Raw genomic sequence first — 21,308 nt, 5'->3', positions numbered from 1 at the left:
TCCTCCTGGAAAAACAGAGAGCCCTGCCTACACAAAAGTGACATGCATGCTGTGGCCATGCATGTATGTTATTGCTAAGGTACAGTGATGGACTGGTGCCCACCCGGTCAGTTCTCCAGCACCCAGCAACACGGCTGGAGCTATTCAGCGGAGCCAACTTAAATCCAGTGGTGAAGAACACATCCGTCTAGAAATCTGGGACCACTCCCTCTCTGGAAGCCCTCATCTCTCAGCACCCGCCTTTGGGGGAAACTGTTCCAAGAGATACTAGCATCCTCTCCAGATGAGGAAGCTGGAAAACAGATGAGGACAAAAGCAATCAGGAGGAAATAGGACTACAAGTTCTTGATTTGTAAAAGGACTGCCCCTGAATCACTCTAATCAGTGTTTGCAAGTTTCTTGAGAAAGTTGAATTTACCCTACTTCAAATGCCTGCTCCTCCAAAGGCCATTCTTTCAACGCCCACATAATTGCTAAGCAACTTTGCTCTCAGGCCCCAATTTGAAGAATAAACTATTGTTACTACAATAAAAGATCCATATCCATGCCAGACCCTCATCTCTCCAGTTCCTTCATAGCTGTCTGCTAGTGCCTCTGCAGGGCCTCCGCTGACAAGAGATGACTAATTAACTGCTCGTGTGGTCTGTTCCTTTTCAGCGGTTTGCCATTTACCCTTTTTAAGCATTTTGCTCCAACTATCCTGAAACGATATCAAGGATGATGAATGACTAAACAGTATTTTAACACACATGAGTGCCTAATGCTTACCCTCCTCCCTCCCAAAGATGTAGAGATTACAAAGGTTCTCTGAAATGAGCCCCCCAGTCACAGACTGTTTCCCTTTACAGGATGTGCGCAATGGGCAAAATTCAACACTGAAAAAAAGGGGGGTAGGGATCGCTATTCCGACAAGCTTATCTGAACCGACACAATTACAGAACTATAATTCATAATGGGCAACCTTTTTTTTAAAATGTGAAAATTCCTGTCTGATTTATAAAATTTCAAGCTCATGGCGAATTACCAGAAAACTCTTCCTAACAGAATGACCAACTTCCTACCAGTGCTATGCCCTGCCTTAAGAGCATTGTCTTAATAGAAGTCCCGCCCCTTACCACAAGGACTCATTTTCCCTTTCCCGACAATATCTTTTCATCCTGCTTGTCACTGCTTAAGGCCTGCTTGCTTTCTGTTAAATTATCTTTATCATACTCAGCCTCAGAAATCTCAGTCATCTTCTGACTCAGTCCCTGAATGCAATCAATCACCATCCTAGACACTTTTACCAAATTAATCTTCAAAGGCTGCTGACCTCACATTATCACCTTGTCTGAAAGTCATCAAAAGCCTACGGAAGTAAAAACCAAAGAGGTATCTGAGCTCTGCATTTAAGTCACTTGGCAAGCCAGCCCCACTTTACATTTCTAGCCTTATTTTTTCCCACCCCTCTGCACCAACTGTACAAATCTAGTCAAACAAGCTTACTCACAGCACCCCAAACAAACCGTGTATCACTCCCCTGCCCCCTCCAGGCCTCTGCTCTAATCACCCCTACACCTCCATTTCTACCTAACTGCCATCCCTTTCTGAAGCCTCCACCACCCAAAATCAAGATGGTCTTCCCCACTCTGCATTTCCCAAGCACTATGTATTTCTTATCTTACACTACCACACATGATTTTCTCTCTCCCATAAGACTGTAAATTTCTGAAAGGCCCATGTCTCACCTATGCTTGCATCCCCACAGCACTTAACGTGCTACTCAGAATCTTGCAGACAGCTTTCAATAAATGCTGAACAAATTCTTTCTAAAAATCCTCTTTTCACAGTAAAACCATAATACTTTAACAATGACAATGCTCTTAGGAAATATCCTACCGCTATCTCCTTATTTCACTGATAAAAAGACTGAGGCCTGAGACTTGCCTAAGTCACAAACCGATTAGTAACAAATCAACAACAAGAACCCAGGTCTCCTAACTGCCTGTCCCACAATCGTGCCCTGTCCTGGAAACATTCTCTTTTGCCTAGTCACATCCTTCAAGACTGGGTTATTCTTCATAAGCTCTAGGAAACCTTCACCGCCCCCTCTGTCCACTGAACTCCTATTCAGCACTTACGTGAATTCTGTTTCACATACCAGTAATATCTCAAATACCTAACTGCAGCTCAGTAAGGGAGGAAACCCTGCCTAATGTTGTTCTTCCATATCCTTTATGGTGACCAGCAGAGGGTTAAGGGAGGACTCAGTGGGAGCATAACACTTATGGACACATTAAGGAAGGATATCTAACTCAAAACCGTCTGTTGTGATGTGTCCACAGAACGTATACCATTGAACTACAGTATATGCCACTGGATTACATTCTAAATAGACTACCTTTAATAAGTTATTTTGGATAATTCACTAAGTTAGCCCTCTTCAGAAAACAGAAAGAAAATACTGGTAAATTTGATCACATAAAAATTCTTAAATTTCCCTTTAAAAAGAGACACTATAAACAAACAAACAAAAAAGGCTAATAGCTCCAATATTCAAATTACTCCTAGAAATTATTAAATAAAAGGTGAACACCTAATTTTAAAAATGGACCACGGGGGCTTCCCTGGTGGCGCAGTGGTTGAGAATCTGCCTGCCAATGCAGGGGATACAGGTTCGAGCCCTGGTCTGGGAAGATCCCACATGCCGCGGAGCAACTAGTCCCGTGAGCCACAATTGCTGAGCCTGCGCGTCTGGTGCCTGTGCTCCGCAACAAGAGAGGCCGCAATAGTGAGAGGCCCGCGCACCGCGATGAAGAGTGGCCCCCACTTGCCGCAACTAGAGAAAGCCCTCGCACAGAAACGAAGACCCAACACAGCCATAAATAAATAAATAAATAAATAAAATTTAAAAAAAAAAAAAAATGGACCATGGACACGAATAGAAAAATTCACAAAAGAAGCTAATGACTAATAAGTATAGGAAATGATGCTTAACTTCTCTAGTGATCAACATAATGCAAACTAAAAGAGCTACTACTTTTTGCCTGAAAAACAACACCTGGTGTTTAAGCAGACACAGGGGAGTAAAAATTGCCAACACCCAACACTGGAGAAGGTATAGAGCAGGTTTTCTCTGTCGCTGCTGACATTTTAGGCCAGATAATTCTTTGCTGGGGAGCAGGGGGAGGTGTCCTATGCATTGTAGGAAGTTTAGCAGCATCCCTGGCTGAAAACATCAAAACATCTCGAATATCTGTGAATAGTAAAGTAGTTAAACAAAGCATAACTCATCAACACAGTGAAATAGCTCATAGCCATAAAGGATGATGGTGTTTGTATCTATGTGCACTGACATGGAAACATGACCCTAACACACTGTTTAAGAAAATAGGCTACAAAAGCATATGAAATAGGATCCTATTTATATAAAAGGATATATATGTATGAGTATATGCACATATGTGCATGCATGTGTATACATGTAGGAAGTAAGGGAGACAGAGAGAGAAAGAGGGAGGAAGGATGGTGAGCGAAAGATGTTAGAAAATCATTGCAAAGTTAACTGCATCTGCCTTTGGTGGTAGAATTTCAGGTGCTTTTACCTTTGTCTCTATACTTTATTTTTTTTTTAAAGATTTGTTTAATATTTATTTATTTTATTTATTTTTGGCTGCATCGGGTCTTAGCTGCGGCACGTGGGATCTTCATTGAGGCATGCAGGATCTTTTGTTGTGGTGCCCAGGCTTCTCTCTCGTTGTGGTGGTGGGTTTTCTCTTCTCTAGTTGTGGCACACAGGCTCCAGGGCACCTGGGCTCTGTAGTTTGCGGCACGTAGGTTCTCTAGTTGAGGCACACGAGCTCAGCAGTTGTAGCACACAGGCTTAGTTGCCCGCGGCATGTGGGATCATAGTTCCCTGACCAGGGATCAAACCCACGTCCCCTGCATTGTAAGGCGGATTCTTTACCACTGGACCACCAGGGAAGTCCCTGTCTCTATACCTTAAAACAGGGGTCCCCAACCCCCAGGCCATGGACCAGTACCAGTCCGCGGCCTGTTAGAAACCAGGCTGCACAGCAGGAGGTAAGCAGCAGGGGAGCAAGCAAAGCTTCATCTGTTGCTCCCCGTAGCTCCCTATCGCTCACATTACTGCCTGAACCATACCCTCCCCAACGCCCCCATTCCGTGGAAAAATTGGCTTCCATGAAACCAGTCCCTGGTGCCAAAAAGGTTGGGGACCTCTGCCTTAAAGTGTTGTTTGAATATTCTATGTTCTACCTTTATAATCAGAAAAAGTGAAGCTTTTATATTTATGTAAAATTTTTAAATTAATTTTTTAAATTAATTTTATTAGTGCTCTCTATCTGGGGTTTCAGCTAGAGAGCACCAATAAAATTATAAAATATGAAGAGATCATTGTAGGACTATAAAGTTGATGAAATTAACTCACTTGAGTCATTCACAAAGAACTATGCTTTGCCATGCCTCTTGAAGAAGTCACACTATGGGCAACAAAGTCTCCTGATCTGGGCAGCCTCCTTAGATTCCAGCCTCCCACTGGATCACAGCATAAACAAATGTCTTTAAGAAGATAAATCAGGGACTTCCCTGGTGGTCCAGTGGGTAAGATTCCGCACTCCCAATGCAGGGGACCCGGGTTCGATCCCTGGCCAGGGAACTAGATCCCACATGCATGCCACAACTAAGATGTGCATGCCACAACTAAGGAGCCCAACATGCCGCAACTAAGGAGCCCGCCTGCCACAACTAAGACCCAGAGCAACCAAAGAAATAAATAAATATTAAAAAAAAAAAAAAGGATCCTGCGTGCCACAACAAAGACCTAGAGCAGCCTAAATAAATAAATATTTTATTTAAAAAGGAAGATAAATCATGTATAAGAAGATTTAACTCCAGTAAGTTTCTGTTTCTATTTCTCCCACTACTCTGTAAGCTCCTTAAAGAGAAGATCTTTATTGTATCTATCCTGCAATATCAAAACCTAATAAAGTGCCAAGGGGAGAGTGCCTGATGTCAACAAATGTTTGCTAAATGAGTCCCAGTTAAGAATTTTCTTTCTTTCTTTTTTTGTTTTTTTTTTGTGGCTGTTGTTTAGTTTCATTTAGTTTGCTTCTCTATCACCTTTATTTAGATGTGAGTCTTTCAATGTATTTCACTATACTACCAGTATATTCTTTCCAGGAAGAATTTTTGTTTAATTGGAATCTCTAATTCAGGTCATTTTTGAAGTAAAAAAACAATACCTCCATTAGTTATTAACACTACCAGAACTAGCAGGCAGTACTCATCTGACCTGAGATCTAGTAAAGCAGCCCAGTTTCTAAAAATTCCACTAAAGATTTTTTAGGAAAGGACTCAAGAGGAATTAACAGTGTATGAGAGAGAAGTCTATAGCAGAAGACAGAGAAATTAGGTAGTTCAATTTAGTACACTCTTCTCCAAGAGGAGATCTGAAGCCACAGTGTACACCCAAGGTGATGATAAAGATCACAAATCTGAGGTTTACCTCTGCTGCCCCATCCTCTGACCACTCTGTCCCCTTGTCCCCTTCTAGTCACTATAATATGGCTTCTTTCTATCCCTATCAATGTTATGAAATAGCTTTTTCAAAAAGATTCTGTGGTAGACACAGAGCTGCACCACTCAAGAAAGGAACTGCTGCCCAGCTACAAGGACTGTGGTTAGCTGAGAGCCTCTAGTTATTAGTACTTCCGGGGTCCACCTCAGCCAATGACTAAGCAAGCTGGTGACACCATTTCTGCCCAGGGTGGACGTCCTCTAACAGGCCATCTTTGCTCCAGAGCTCCTGCTTTTGTTAAGTCTGTATCATGACTGGACAGCTCCTTTTCCCAATCCTGTTTCCTCTCTTTTTTCCCATAAGCATTTCTTCCCAATAACCCTTTTGCACTCCCAGCTCTGTCTCAGCATCTGTTTCCTGGAGAACCCAACCTGGGATAGATACCTTCTAAACAATTCACTCTCCCAAGTCTCTGGCACTGGGCAGTCTGGATCATCCTCTCAAGACTTTTTTTGGTCCCATGATATACTATTTTCTAAATTTCTCAAAGAACTTACTCTATCTTGGTCTACCTTTATGGGGTCACCTCCCTTAACCTTCATTCTCCCAATCTGGACATTTCCCAAAGCCCAATTTTGAGCCCCAAGTTCTTAAAAAAGTGCTTCAATTCTGAAAACATTAAGTCACCTTTATGACTCTCAGATCCCTTTCTGGTCTTGACCTATCAACTGAGCTCTGGTTTATATCACTAAGATGAAAGATTTCTATGCTAAATTTGCCTCACATCCAAAAAATCCAAAGGAGAGTTCATTACCTTTCTCCCCAGAACAGGTTTCCCACCCTGATTCTAACTTTGGTACCACCATTCCCTTAACAACAAAACTATGGACTCTGCTATTCTTGTACTTTTTAAATTTATAGTTTGTCCCATTTCTGGATCCAATTCAGCCCCCTCGCCCAATGCCATTCCTCTCTCCACTGAGTGAGCTTCTCTGTTGGCTAACCAGAGAATGTGGGACTGGGGAAACAAGGGCTCCCTGCCCCCAGCAGCAGCTCCCATTCTCCGTTCTGAGGCCCTAACAAAGACCACTCACCAGGATAAGACCGTGGTAAACATATCGAGCTGACAAAGTTCAATTAGAAGGCTAAGCCTTGAAGATCTTGTCTGCTATTCCACATTTCGCAAATGAGGAAAATGAAGCCCAGCAAGGAGAAGAAACCTTCCAGGGTCACACAAATAACAGAGCAGAGACAAGTCTCCTGACTCCCTAACCAGTGTTCTCTCTCCTGACACTTTTTCCTGTGCCTCCGAGGGATTTACTTTCCAAATCTTTCATCACAGTTGTTCTTATAGAGGAGCTTCACACATTTCTTAAGGTCAGTGACAACTGTTCCTCTAGAAGCATTCTCTGACCTAACTCCTCCAATCCTCACCACAGGCTAGGTAGGTTCCCTTCCTCTGTGTTTCCCAGCGCTATGTACTTTATATCATATTTGAATTGTTGGTTTGCTGATCTATATCACTCACAAGACTTCAAGCTCTATGAGGGTAGGAAGCATATCGGTTTTGATTCCCCTGCCACCTTCCCAGTCTAGCATGCATCAACTTTCACAGCAGTCCCCCACTTGGTCTCCCCATCTCCAGCCTCTCCCCTCATGTCAACACACCCACATTGTTAGAATAATCTCAAAACTCTACCTTTGTCATATATCTACCCAAAAAGTATTAATAACTTCCCCTCTTTACAGGATCAGTTCTAAACTACTCATTCTAACATAGTCAACAAATACATATTAATCATCTATTCTGTACAAGAACGAAACCGTCTAAAATGTAACCCCATCTTCCTTTAAATCCTAATTTTCCACCATGCCTCAAATTAAACACTACTCCACCCAGAGTATATCCTTACTGCTCACAAATACTCCAAGTTTTAGCTCCTGCTCTTATCCACAATGCCACCATCATACCTGTCATCTTTCTGTGACTATACTGGACAAGATTTGCCCCATTCCCTCCAGAAGCAGCTGACATTCCATCTCCTCCATGAAACGTTTCTTGTCTACAACTGTCTGCATCTTTTTTTTTTACAGATTTATTTAATTTATTTATTTATTTATTTTTTGGCTGAGTTGGGTCTTCGTTGCTGTGCGTGGGCTTTCTCTAGGTGCACGAGTGGGGGCTACTCTTCATTGCGGTGTGCGGGCTTCTCATTGTGGTGGCTTCTTTTGTGGGAGAGCACGGGCTCCAGGCGCGCGGGCTTCAGTAGTTGCAGCACGCAGGCTCAGTAGTTGTGGCACACGGGCTTAGTTGCTCTACGGCATGTGGGATCTTCCCGGACCAGGGCTCGAACCCATGTCCCTTGCGTTGGCAGGCAGATTCTTAACCACTGTGCCACCAGGGAAGCCCCTAAAACTGTCTGCATCTTTTTCTCTATTTCCTTTAAACTTCTACAGCAGCTCCATCTGACGGAAATATCATGCAAACTACATATGGAATTAAAAATGTTTAATAGCCACATTTTTAAAACACAAAAAGAAACAGGTAAAATTAATTTTACTAATGTATCCAAAATATTATAACTACAACATGTAATCAATATTTTTAAAAGAGATATCTTACGTTATTTTCTTGTACTAAGTCTCTGAAATCCTGTGTATATTTTATATTTACAGCACATCTCAATTCAGACTAGCTACTTTTTCTTTTTTTCTTTTTTTTTAAAAAATATTTATTTATTTATTTATTTATTTGGTAGCTCCAGGTCTTAGTTGAAGCAGGTGGGCGTTGCGGCATGCGAACTCTTAGTTGCAGCATGCATGTGGGATCTAGTTTCCTGACCAGGGATGGAACCCAAGCCCCCTGCATTGGGAGCACAAAGTCTTATCCACTGTGCCACCAGGGAAGTCCCATGGACTAGCTACTTTTCAGTGCTCAATAGCCAGATGTGGTTAATGGCTAATGTACTGGACAGCATGGCCTACAGACCTCATTTTCCACACTTTCTAGAACTTGCTTATACGTTATCTTGTTGTAGTCATTTCATGTATTATCTTCTTTACTAAACTGCACACTCCTCAAGGTAAGGGACAATGCTGTATATTTTTCACTTCCCCAGAGTCCCTAGCAAAAGGTATAGATTAAAACCTTCAAATTTATATACTGTTTTGTAATCAATTTTCTTCAACATCAGTGTTTGGTAAGAAACAGTTGGCTAGTAAATCTTCTGTTGTAACACATGGAGGTTGTGAGCTCCATCTATACAAGCAAGTATACTGTTAAAATGTCTTATTATTCCCATTTAACAGCGAGTCCTAAATACAACAAGCAAAGCAAATTCCCCAAAATCACCCCAGTGAAGAACTTCAGAATTCCAACCTAGTTCGATCTAACAGCCTGGTGTCCCATTATCTAACAGCTTTTTCTCAAATCATCACTGAAGGAAGTCACTGAGAGTTAAGTCAGCTGCCTACCAGCTCCTGCTCTCAACTCCAATGTAACAGCATCTGCCTGAGACACACAACACCCTATGAACGAAAAGCACTGATGAGGAATGGACTGGGAGTTTGGGGTTGGTAGATGCAAACTATTACATTTAGAATAAATAAACAAGGTCCTAATGTATACCACATGTATAGCAATATCCTGTGATAAACCATAATGGAAAAGAATATAAAAAAAGAATATATATATGTGTATAACTGAGTCACTCTGCTGTAGAGCAGAGATTGGCAAAACACTGTAAATCAACTATACTTCAATTAAAAAAAAAAAAAAGAACGATGGAGATGTGCTGCCTGGTAATGCAGGTAGCGCTCCATCCTCCCAGAGGTGCCTACCCAGTGAAATATAATACCTTCGACATTGTCTATCTGACAGAACAACTTTTATCCTAACTGCTGTCACTTCTGGCTGGTAAGCCATTGTGGCTGTAAAGCTAAATATTCCTAAGGAAGCAAAGGGTAAAGAAGGCATAGAACCTTGAGACGAAAAAACTAGTTTTTCTGATATTGTAGAAATCTCTTCCTAACTGTAAGATCTCCTTATATGAAATTTGACTATATGCAGATTTACTCCCAAATACCTTTCCACAATTAAAAATTAATTTCTGAATACTGCAGTTTCAAGTTGACACAGATTTTGGGTTAAAAAAAAAAAAGGAATCTGAAGGTAGAATGAGAAGAAGGAAATAAAGCAGAAAGCAGAGCAGAAAAATAGATTTATGAAATGAAGCCTTGGGAAACATAAAGGAAGCTGAGGCAAAGACTAACTTAGACTTACGTTGCAGGATTTGGATTCCAATGTGTTAATAATCACTGAGGGGATTACAATAACCCTCCTGGGGGGCGGGGTGGGACGGGGAATGAGAGGGCAAACTGAATAAGTGAGAAAAGGTCATTCAAAGCCTCTTCCGTCTCTAGCTTCCAGTTACTATGCACCTCTGGGACTGCAGTAAGACCCCAAAGGAAATACAAAATGGGGACCAGGAAGGTTAAGAGCCTCTGAGTCATAAGATTAGAAATGCACTGGCTGTTAAGATGGAAGGCCACACACACAAAAGTGCCTCGTGGATTGAATATAATCCTCAATAAAGCAAAAGTTTACATATATTTCTAAAAAACAAAAACTTCCAGTCTATCTTACTGAAAAGTTTCTAGCAAGTAAGAAACGGAAAAAGGAAATAATCCAGAATCCATTATTACCATTTTAAGATTTTTAAATGTCTCTTACATGCTCTTTATTTGGAGAGCTGTCTTTACTGTTTCATTTTGGTGAGATACAAAAAATATTTACAAAGACTTTCACAGGCTCGCTCGTGAGTCATGCTCTGGTTCTCTAAATGGGTTTTTTTTTAAATTAGATTTTTAGAACAGAAACAACTTTAACCACAGGGGTTAACAGAAACATAACACTAAAGATTAGGGAGGGAATACTATACATGCCAAGTTCACAAGAATTAACCAAATCTTTTACATTGTGTTTCACACAATAAAAGCCCTTTACTGCAACTTGCTTCCTTTATATTTTCAACAGACCACTGGCCTGGCTCAATTACTTTTTTTTTTTTTTTAAAGCTCAAATTTTTTTTTTTTTTTAAACTTTGGGTTTATTTTTATTTATTTATTTATGGCTGTGTTGGGTCTTCGTTTCTGTGCGAGGGCTTTCTCTAGTTGCGGCAAGTGGGGGCCACTCTTCATCGTGGTGCGCGGGCCTCTCATCATCGCGGCCTCTCTTGTTGCGGAGCACAGGCTCCAGACGCACAGGCTCAGTAGTTGTGGCTCACGGGCCCAGTTGCTCCGCGGCATGTGGGATCCTCCCAGACCAGGGCTCGAACCCGTGTCCCCTGCATTGGCAGGCAGATTCTCAACCACTGCGCCACCAGGGAAGCCTCAATTACTTTTGTAACTAGCCAGATTAAAAATTTTTGAAGCTAAATGCCTACATGGGAACAGAGCACATGACATTATTCACAAGATATGCAAATCAACTGCAGGGCAAAAATTAAAGAATATTTAGTTGAAAATCTATCATTGAGAAATGAATAAAGATTCAAACTACCCATGTTGTTCCTCAATTTTTTTTCATTTACATCCTCACTAGTTGTGAGCTCTTTTACTTCAAAAGGGCACAATTTAAAACAAAACAAAACCCTCATTTCTAAAAACAACAGGATAAGAGTGCAGAGCCAATAAGCTTACTCAAGACATTTCCAGCACTGACATGTAATTCACACTGCAACCATAACTGTAAAGTAAAATTATAACAGATGTTTGAAAACTATCACTAGATTTTGCTATATTTAAGAAAACAACACTAACTATAACAATAAGAGTACTAATTTTAAGATACTTTTTTATTGAAGTATAGTTGATTTACAATGTTCTGTTAGTTTCAGGTGTACAACAAAGTAATTCAGTTATATATATACAGATATATATTCTTTTTCAGGTTCTTTTCCCTTATAAGTTATTACAAAATGTTGAATATACTATATATATTATGTATAGTAGTGTGCATATGTTAATCCCAACCTCCTAATTTATCCTTCCCTCCTCCTTTCCCTTTTGGTAACCACAAGTTTGTTTTCTATGTCTGTGGGTCTGTTTCTGTTTTGTAAATAAGTTCATTTTTTTTTTTTTAAGATTCCACATATAAGTGATATCATACGATATTTGTCTTTCTCTGTCTGGCTTACTTCATTTAGTATGATAATCTCTAGGTCCATCCATGTTGCTGCAAATGGCACTATTTCATTCTTTTTTATGGCTGAGTAATATTCCATTGTGTGTGTGTGTTTGTGTGTGTGTTATATATATATATATATACACACTACATCTTCTTTATTCATTCATCAGTCAATGGGCATTGTAAACAGTGCTGCAACAAACACTGGGATGCATGTACCTCTTTGAATTATAGTTTTCTCCAAATATATGCCCAGGAGTGAGATTGCTGGATCATATGGCAATTTTACTTTTAGTTTTTTAAGGAACCTCCATACTGTTCTCCAAGTGGCTGCACCAATTTACATTCTCATCAACAGTGTAGGAGAGTTCAATTTTAAGGTACATTTTGATTTCTGGAAGGAGTACAAAAAAAACTAGTAACAATGGTTACCTCAGGGGCAGGTAACTAGTGTGGGCCAGGGGTTGGAGGAAACTTACTTTTCACTTTTGTAAATGCCCTTTAGTACATTATGCATTTTATACCATATGTATATATGAACTATTCAAAAAGTTTCTTTTTGATGTACATTTGTTTAAATGATAGGCTTCATCTTTTCAACTTCTTGGAATTGCATGTATTTCTAAGTAACACTGGAGATTTAGTATCTTTCTGCAAGACCATCAAAATTCTAAATAATTTGAAGATAATTTTTAAACACCAATGGAGAAAAATGCTTCTCCTTCAAATAATATGTCCAATACCTATTTCCCTTATGACTTTTGCAAATTTACGTAACCTAAAAGTAACAATGTCTGTTTCAGATGGCATATTAATAAAGTTTACTAAAATATGGAATCCACACACAAATGTCCCTCATTAAAAAAAAAAAAAAAAAAAGACAAAAGAAGGTCACAAACATCAAAACCAAGGGAAATATTGGTGAAAAAAAAGTTCAATAATGTTTACTCAGCCACCTACATGTATGGAGCACCTTCCTATAGATATAAAGAAAAGTTTCCATCAAAATCTCTCCCAGTAGTTTTTAACTGCATTCAAGATGAACATAGCTTTAAACTACACAGTTTTTTCTAAGGAAGGGCTATTAATGAATACAAGTATAAAAGCAAGTAAAGAATGTGTTTCTGAAGATTTCTCTTCCACCATAAGCCTATTGCTATCTACTTCAGCAGCTGAAAACTAGATCTCTACACAATTAGAACAACTTTAACTTAAAACAATAACTTAGTTTAGTATCCCTCTGTATTCCAGCCTGAAAAATAGTGACAGCAAATCAATGACAATTACAAAAATGAGTTGCGGGCTTCCCTGGTGGCACAGTGGTTAAGAATCCGCCTGCCAATGCAGGGGACACAGGTTCGAGCCCTGGCCCGGGAAGATTCCACATGCCACGGAGCAACTAAGCCCGTGCGCCACAACTGCTGAACCTGCGCTCTAGAACCCACATGCCACAACTACTGAGCCCGCGTGCCACAACTACTGAAGCCCGTGCGCCTAGAGCCCGTGCTCCACCATAAGAGAGGCCACCGCAATGAGAAGCCCGTGCACCTCAACAAAGAGTAGCCCCCGCTCGCTGCAACCAGAGAAAGCCCGCGCACAGCAATGAAGACCCAACACAGCCAAAAATAAAAATAAATAAAATAAATAAATTCATTAAAAAAAAAAAATGAGTTGCCTTCTAAAAATCCAATTACAGATTAAGCTAATACAGCTGATGACTGTTATGGGGGTGCACGGGCTGACTGTGCCGGTGGAGACCTATACAGCTACAACTCAGGTAGGGAGCCAGAAATGCCACAACTGGAGCCAAAGAGACAGAGGTACCCTGGAGAGGGTGCACAAATTGCCAGGAGGAAGTTCAAGGAAATCACAGGGAATGTGGGAGGAAGAGGGAGAAAGAATCAAGGTAAGGAAAGTGAGGCAGAGTTGGTTCCCTATTTGTTGGAGGGCATGGAGGTGATAAGGGGTGTTCTTTAATGAAGATCAAGATATTGACCTGCAATGACCTCATGCCCAGCTGTTTTAACAAGAAACGTCACTGTGGCTAGAGGAGGGGTCCCCAACCCCCAGGCTGCAGACCAGTACCGGTCCGTGGCCTGTTAGGAACTGGCCGCACAGCAGGAAGTGAGCGGCAGGCGAGAGAAGCTTCATCTGCCATTCCCATCGCTCCCCACTGTTCGCATTACCACCTGAACCATCGCTCGCATTACCGCCTGAACCATCCTCCCCCCACCGCCGCCCTGTGGAAATACTGTCTTCCACAAAACCAGTCCCCACTGCCAAAAAGGTTGGGGACTGCTGGACTAGAGGACAACCCAACATCTGCTTCTATAGTAGCTTATGTAAGTCACAAGTAGTTTTTAAATTCTGTATTCTGTATTTTTATCTTAATCATAAGTTTAATGAAAATCTATGTTTGCCTCAACAAATATCTTTTATTTTTAATAAATTTTTTTCTTTTTGGCTGCGTTGGGCCTTCGTTGCTGCGCACGGGCTTTCTCTAGTTGTGGCGAGCGGGGGTTACTCTTTGTTGCAGTGTGCAGTCTTCTCATTGCAGTGGCTTCTCTTGTTGCGGAGCATGGGCTCTAGGCGCATGGGCTTCAGTATTTGTGGCACGCGGGCTCAGTACTTGTGGCTCACAGGCTCTAGAGCACAAGCTCAGAAGTTGCGGCGCTCGGGCTTAGTTGCTCCGTGGCATGCGGGATCTTCTCAGGGATTGAACCCGTGTCCCCTGCATTGGCAGGTGGATTATTAACTACTGCACCACCAGGGAAGTCCCAACAAATATCTTTCTTATGTTAATTTTTTCTTTGTATTTTAAGTTTCAAAATTTATACAGATGGTAATTTTTGTTTTACTCAAAAATATGTTATTACTCTTCAATAAGTGGTGCTGGGAAAACTGGACAGCTACATGTAAAAGAATGAAATTAGAACACTCCCTAACACCATACACAAAAATAAACTCAAAATGGATCAAAGACCTAAATGTAAGGCCAGATACTATAAAACTCTTAGAGGAAAACAGGCAGAACACTCTATGACATAAATTACAGCAAGGTCCTTTTTGACCCACCTCCTAGAGAAATGGAAATAAAAACAAAAATAAACAAATGGGACCTAATGAAACTTAAAAGCTTTTGCAAAGCAAAGGAAACCATAAACAAGACGAAAAGACAACCCTCAGAATGGGAGAAAATATTTGCAAATGAAGCAACTGATGAAGGCTTAATCTCCTTTAATATGAGCTGCTCAATATCGAAACAAAAAAACAACCCAATCCAAAAATGGGTGGAAGACCTAAACAGACATTTCTCCAAAGAAGATATACAGATTGCCAACAAACGCATGAAAGGATGCTCAACATCTCTAATCATTAGAGAAATGCAAATCAAAACTACAATGAGGTATCACCTCATACCAGTCAGAATGGCCATCATCAAAAAACCTACAAACAATAAATGCTGGAGAAGGTGTGGAGAAAAGGAAACCCTCTTGCACTGTTGGTGGGAATGTAAATTGATACAGCCACTATGGAGAACAGTATGGAGGTTCCTTAAAAAACTAAAAATAGAACTACCATTCAACCCAGCAATCCCACTACTGGGGATATACCCTGAGAAAACCATAATTCAAAAAGAGTCATGTACCACAATGTTCATTGCAGCTCTATTTACAATAGCCAGGACATGGAAGCAACCTAAGTGTCCATCGACAGATGAATGGATAAAGAAGATGTGGCACATATATACAATGGAATATTACTCAGCCATAAAAAGGAACAAAATTGAGTTATTTGTAGTGAGGTGGATGGACCTAGAGACTGTCATACAGAATAATACAGAAGTCATACAGAAGTAAGTCAGAAAGAGAAAAACAAATACCGTAGGCTAACACATATATATGGAATCTAAAAAAAAGAAATGGTTCTGAAGAACCTAGGGGCAGGACAGGAATAAAGACGCAGACGTAGAGAATGGACTTGAGGACACGGGGAGGGGGAAGGGTAAGCTGGGACGAAGTGAGAGAGTGGCATGGACATATATACACTACCAAATGTAAAAGAGATAGCTAGAGGAAGCAGCCACATAGCACAGGGGTATCAGCTCGGTGCTTTGTGACCACCTAGAGGGGTGGGATAGGGATGGTGGGAGGGAGATGCAAGAGGGAGGGGATATGGGGATATATGTATACGTATAGCTGATTCACTTTGTTATACAACAGAAACTAACATACCATTGTAAAGCAATTATACTCCAATAAAGGTGTTTTTTAAAATGCTATTAGTTAATAATAAAGTTTAGGTATAAAAAATAAGCTTTTTGGCTTGTGGTTGCCAAGTGGAAGGGGAGGTGAGAGAGGGATGGATTGGGAGTTTGGGATTAGCAGATGCAAACTATTATATATAGAATGGATAAACAACGAGGTCCTACTGTACAGCACGGGGAACTATATTCAATATCTGGTGATAAACCGTAATAGAAAAGAATATGAAAAAGAATGAATATATGTATAACTGAATCACTTTGCTATACAGCAGAAATTAACACAACACTCTAAATCAACTATACTTCAATATAGTAAATTTTTAAAATTAAAAAAAAATTATTTTAAATAAGCTTTTTGGGGACTTCCCTGGCGGCACAATGGTTAAGAATCCGCCTGCCAATGCAGGGGACACGGGTTCGAGCCCTGGTCCGGGAAGATCCCACATGCCCTGGAACAACTAAGCCCGTGCGCCAAAACTACTGAGCCTGCGCTCTAGAGCCCGCGAGCCACAACTGCTGAAGCCCGTGCGCCTAGAGCCCGTGCTCCGCAACGAGAGAAGCCACCGCAATGAGACGCCCACGCACTGCAAGGAAAACCCAACGCAGCCAAAAGAAAAATAGTAAGATTTTTGTACTAAACTGGGGGCCCTCAAGGAAAATATTTACTAATTATAGCAGTGACCCAAACACATTTATCTAAATGAGTACTGTACTGCAAAGAAATCTCCTTAAAAGTCAAAAATAAATTTATTCCCAAGATGATGCCAATACTCCAAACTTTTCACAACTTCTCTTCACAAAAGAAGAAATAATGTAGTTTATGAGCTACGGCAGGGAAGAATCAATATCATAACTTTACAATCTCCAAAATATATGTACATAATAATAATAAATTAACTCTCAAAGATAACAGACGATGTTTTCCTTGAAAATCTCTTCTTCCTCAGCGCCAGTGTTTCCCCAAAGTGGTTCTTATATCCCATTTCTGGTCCCCTGGCTTCCATTCTTCCTCTCACCACCTACTCTAGCCATTCCCCAAGGCCACTGTTGAACCTCTTCTCTCCTTTTTCCAAGCTTCAACTACCAAGATCCTGTACCAACAGCCCCACACTTACCCAGGGACATCATCTCCAGCTAAACGTCCATCCATCAAAAACTCTTTCTTATACATACACACAAACACACTCATATCCTACACTCCAATCAAAATAAGTTACACATTAGTCCCTATAAATGCCTGATTAATTCCTGTGGCCTGCAGTAGTTCACAAGGATCCCTTAGAGCTAAAAGCAGTCAATAGATACCCATTGAAAGAATGAATGAATGAATGAATAGGATGGGCTTAATCCTCCCCCCATTTCCACATAATCACATTCTAGCTTTCTTCAGAGGCAATTTCAAAGCTTTTTCATGAAGTAATTCCACCAGTAAAAAGTACTGGTCTCTTCCTCTAAAATCTCATGGGCTCTTATCTTCTATCACATTCAACATCTTCCTCTCCATAGCATTCCTGTACTTCTTATCTCTACCACCAGATCTTACATTTTTTTAAGGATAGGGTAATTGTCTAAGTAATATACTCTATATATATACACAGAAAGACAGAGAGACTTCTCTAACGGTTGCCTATTCTTTTAGTTTGCCTACCAACATTTAAACTCTTTGAAGGCAAAAATTCGTATGTTTCTTTTTCCGCCACCTTCACTATCACATCACCCTTAGAATTAGGCACAGTATCTAACACATGAAGTGTCACCACTCACGTCAAAAACTGTGAAGGTAATTCAAAAAGACAAGTGTCAAAGCTATTTTAGAATGCCCATACAGTTTTCCAAAGCGATAAATTTTAACCTCAATTTGGGTATGTAATTTTTAGTCTGCTATTTAATAAATCAATTGTATGATATTTCCTCCAAGGAGATATTAACTCTTAAGAGCCTAAAAATACTGATCTTTTTATGAAATTAGCATGGTACCTTACACAAAGTATACGCAAAAGGTTATTTATGAACAAATGAATGAATGAGCAAATTAAGGCAAAATCTCTATTCCTAGCCAATGGATCAATGAACCTCGAACTTTAGAGTCAAAACTCCAAAAAGGAGAGAACTAAATAGAAACTTTTTAATATTTCCAATTCCAGAAACACTGGCAAGATGAACAGAACTGAATCAATCCCAAAATCTCTCAGTTAAGCAGACAAAGAGACAAAATACAACTGCACATTTGCATTATCAACATCCTGTGGGTAAAAGCTATGAACTAGGATTTAATACTTCCTGCCAAGCCTGCAGTCAAGAATCCTCTGGACACTTTTTCCATAAGCAGCCACAAAGACAATTTTGAATGGTGTACAACAAAAGTAATAGAAAATATTTCGTTAATGCCATCAATTGGAAGAGAAAAAATAGTGAAAACAAACAGAAACCAAATAGTAAAATGGTAACCCTAAATCGAACATCAATAATTAAATGTAATTGGTCTAAACACACCAATTAAAAGATTGTCAGAATGGATTAAAAAAAAACAAGACCCAACTACATGCCATCTACAAGAAACTCACTTTAAACATAGTGGTATAGGTAAATTAAAAGTAAAAACAGTGAAGAGTAAAATGCAACTCTATTCATAATCACCAAAAATGGAAATAACACAAATGTTCTTCAAGGGTGAATGGATTAACTACGGTACATCCATACAATGGAATATTGCTTAGCAATAAAAAGAATTATTGATACATAACAACATAGGTGAATCTCTCAGGCATTATGCTGAGCAAAAGAAGTCACTGTCAAAAGGTTACATACTGTATGACTCCATTTTTATGACACTGTAGAAGAGACAAAACTATAGCAATTAAGAACAGATCATTGATTGCCAGCAGTTGAGGAACAGGGGGGCAGCATGAGGGAACTTTTGGGGATGACGGAACTGATGGAACCCTGATTTTGGTAGTACTTATACAAATCTATATATGTTAAAACTCAGAACCATCCACCAAAATAGTCAATTTTACTCTATGTTAATTTTAAAAATAAAGTCAAATAAAGATTAAATGGATGATCTCTATGAATCCTTCCACGCTATGATTTTATGAATGAGAAAAAAAGAGGAGGGTAAAAGGAAAACAGGCAGAATGCTAAGTCCTACTGGCATAAAAGCCACTAGTCATAAGAACCTCCTGATTACTGAACAAAATATACAAAGCAAACTCAATCTTCAGAAATTCACTCCCAGAAGAGGCTAAGAAAACCAGACATTCAGATCCAAAATGTGTATATTTTTAAATGCCTATGAATGGCTCTTCTTGTCTGTTTCCATATTTTACACTTTCAAGAAGCTGCCAATTTCTCCTGGCTAAATGCCACTTACCCTGCTTGGGGTTACTCAATTTACAAGCATTCCTTTATTTATACCTTATACGCTCATTTAATGATGGGGTCTTTGGCAGTCACAATAAAGACTCTGCAAAAGCACTTGCTTTTGCAAAGTGCCAGATCAGAGCTCCTCACCCGGAAACTAAGGTCCCTCCGGGACACGGCACACCCTCGATTCGTTCCAGACCTGAGGACGCTAGGTCTTCCTCCCTAGTCGGAAAAGGTACCCCACCGCCAAAGCGCCCCAAAATTGGAGGCCGCTGCGGGCCGGGCTCTGGGGCACTTCTCCCTTCTCGGAACTGCCTGGTTGCCTGGAGGGCAGCTGGCCGTTTTGAGAACTGCCCCGGTGCGGAGCGTGCCCCTTAGAGGGCTCTGACCAGTCACCTTGGGCAAGTCCCTTCCTCTCCCAGAGCGGGAAGGAAACTTTGGATAGGTTTCCTGAGGGAGCTTCCCACCGCCCTCTCCGAGTCAAACTTTCTGGGCCTCCCGCGCCAACAGGGAGACCGGCTCGCCCTTCAGAGCCCTCACCCGCGCCGTCCCTTGCTCACCAGGAGCCCTGAGGGATCTAACGCACCGGTCCGAGCGCGAGGCCCGAAAGCAAGAGGGAGGCGAAAAATGCCAAATCCCGGTCTCGGCTCCCTCCACCCCGAGCAGGCCGCTCGGCCGCATTCCGGTCCGCCATTCCCTATGGTCACCGCCCGCCTGCCCGCTTCCACCCGGTGGTAGTAGAGCACGCGCCGGGGAGGGGCGAGTGCGGGCCCGGGAGAGGCGGGTGAGCCCACCTTGAGCTGGGACTTGGAGACCTTGCCGCTGTGGTCCAGGTCGAGCGCGGTGAAAGCATGCCAGATGGCCTTGAGCAGCTCGTCCTTCAAGCCCCCCATGGTCGCGGCCCTGATACCCCGGCTGCCGCGACTGTCCTGCCAGCCACTCGGCGCGTCTGACACCCCTGGGCCTCTGCCGCCACCGCCCGCCGCGCTGTCACCTGACAGCGGCAGGCCCCGCCCCCGACAGGCCCCGCCCACTCGGCGCCCGCGGCGGACCGCGCTGTGCAGCGGGAGCGCTGGGTCTGGTGGTCCGCCTCTCCCTGCCTGTGGGGACGCCCGGCCGTCTTTCCCGGCTAGAACGGCAAGCGCCACCACGCATCCGCCTAGTGCTCCCAAGACCAGCTTGGGCCATTTTCGGTGCTCGCATGCCCCCCAAACAAGAGCCCCTATCCCGAGAAAAAATATGAGAGGCCGGCGTCCCACAGTGAGAAATGGAGCCCTCCTCCTGACCCGGGGACGGGGTTACTGTCTGAGGAGGCCAGACAAGATCCCCAAAAGTCCCCGGTCAGGGGCTCAAATGCTGGCACAGTACCTAGTGGGAGAGGAGGGGGAGGGGAAGCAGGGAAGGGCCTCGAGGGAAGTTGGTTCATGCATTTCCCAAACATCTCTTGATGCCTACTGTGTAGTGGTCTCCGGGGGCAAAGAGTTGAGGTTTAAGGTGGGTTTAGAAATCAGAGGGTCAGGCAACCTTTTCTAACTCTCAGCTGTTGAGGGACAGTTCACAATTTAGGAAGGGTTTGATGTGGGTAATGCTGCTGTTTCCTGATGTTTCTGTGCTTGCATAATAGGAGATCTGGAAAGACCCCAGCAAATCACTCCACCCATCTTACTAATCAGACTGGGTGGACCATTTAAAAGAACCTATCTATGCCTGGAAGAGCGTCCTCCGCATTGTAGATGTTCATTTGATATCTGTTAACAATGATCACTTGACCTCTTTGGGCTTCAAATGTTCCACGTATGAAATGAGCATGGTTGCTCCAGATGTTCTGGAAGGGTTCTCCTAGTGCTCACATCCTAAGATAATAAATATTGCTGGCTGACTCCAGTCTGATTAAGTCACCAGGCACAGTGCCTTGCATCTCCAATCCAAGACCAAATCTGGATAAAATGGAGAGAAAAACAAATACCAAG

At 41.7% G+C, this 21,308-nt stretch overlaps 1 protein-coding gene across 2 annotated transcripts in view; it reads right to left on the bottom strand.

The window, feature by feature from the left end:
• SWAP70 (switching B cell complex subunit SWAP70) overlaps positions 1 to 20,328 on the bottom strand; it is a 77,545-nt gene extending 57,217 nt beyond the window's left edge. Inside the window, exon 1 of one of the 2 annotated variants that reach the window (XM_082478139.1) lies at positions 20,133 to 20,328. In XM_082478139.1, coding sequence (XP_082334265.1) covers positions 20,133 to 20,231 — 99 coding nt within the window. In that variant the 5' untranslated portion in view covers positions 20,232 to 20,328. The remainder of the gene's footprint in view (positions 1 to 20,132) is intronic. The other variant, XM_082478138.1, reaches the window with a different exon arrangement.
• Positions 20,329 to 21,308: the final 980 nt, after the last annotated feature.

This window comes from Balaenoptera physalus (assembly GCF_965194825.1).
Source record: "Balaenoptera physalus genome assembly, chromosome: 10".
NCBI lineage: Eukaryota > Metazoa > Chordata > Mammalia > Artiodactyla > Balaenopteridae > Balaenoptera > Balaenoptera physalus.
This window is presented reverse-complemented; position numbering and strand designations above follow the sequence as displayed.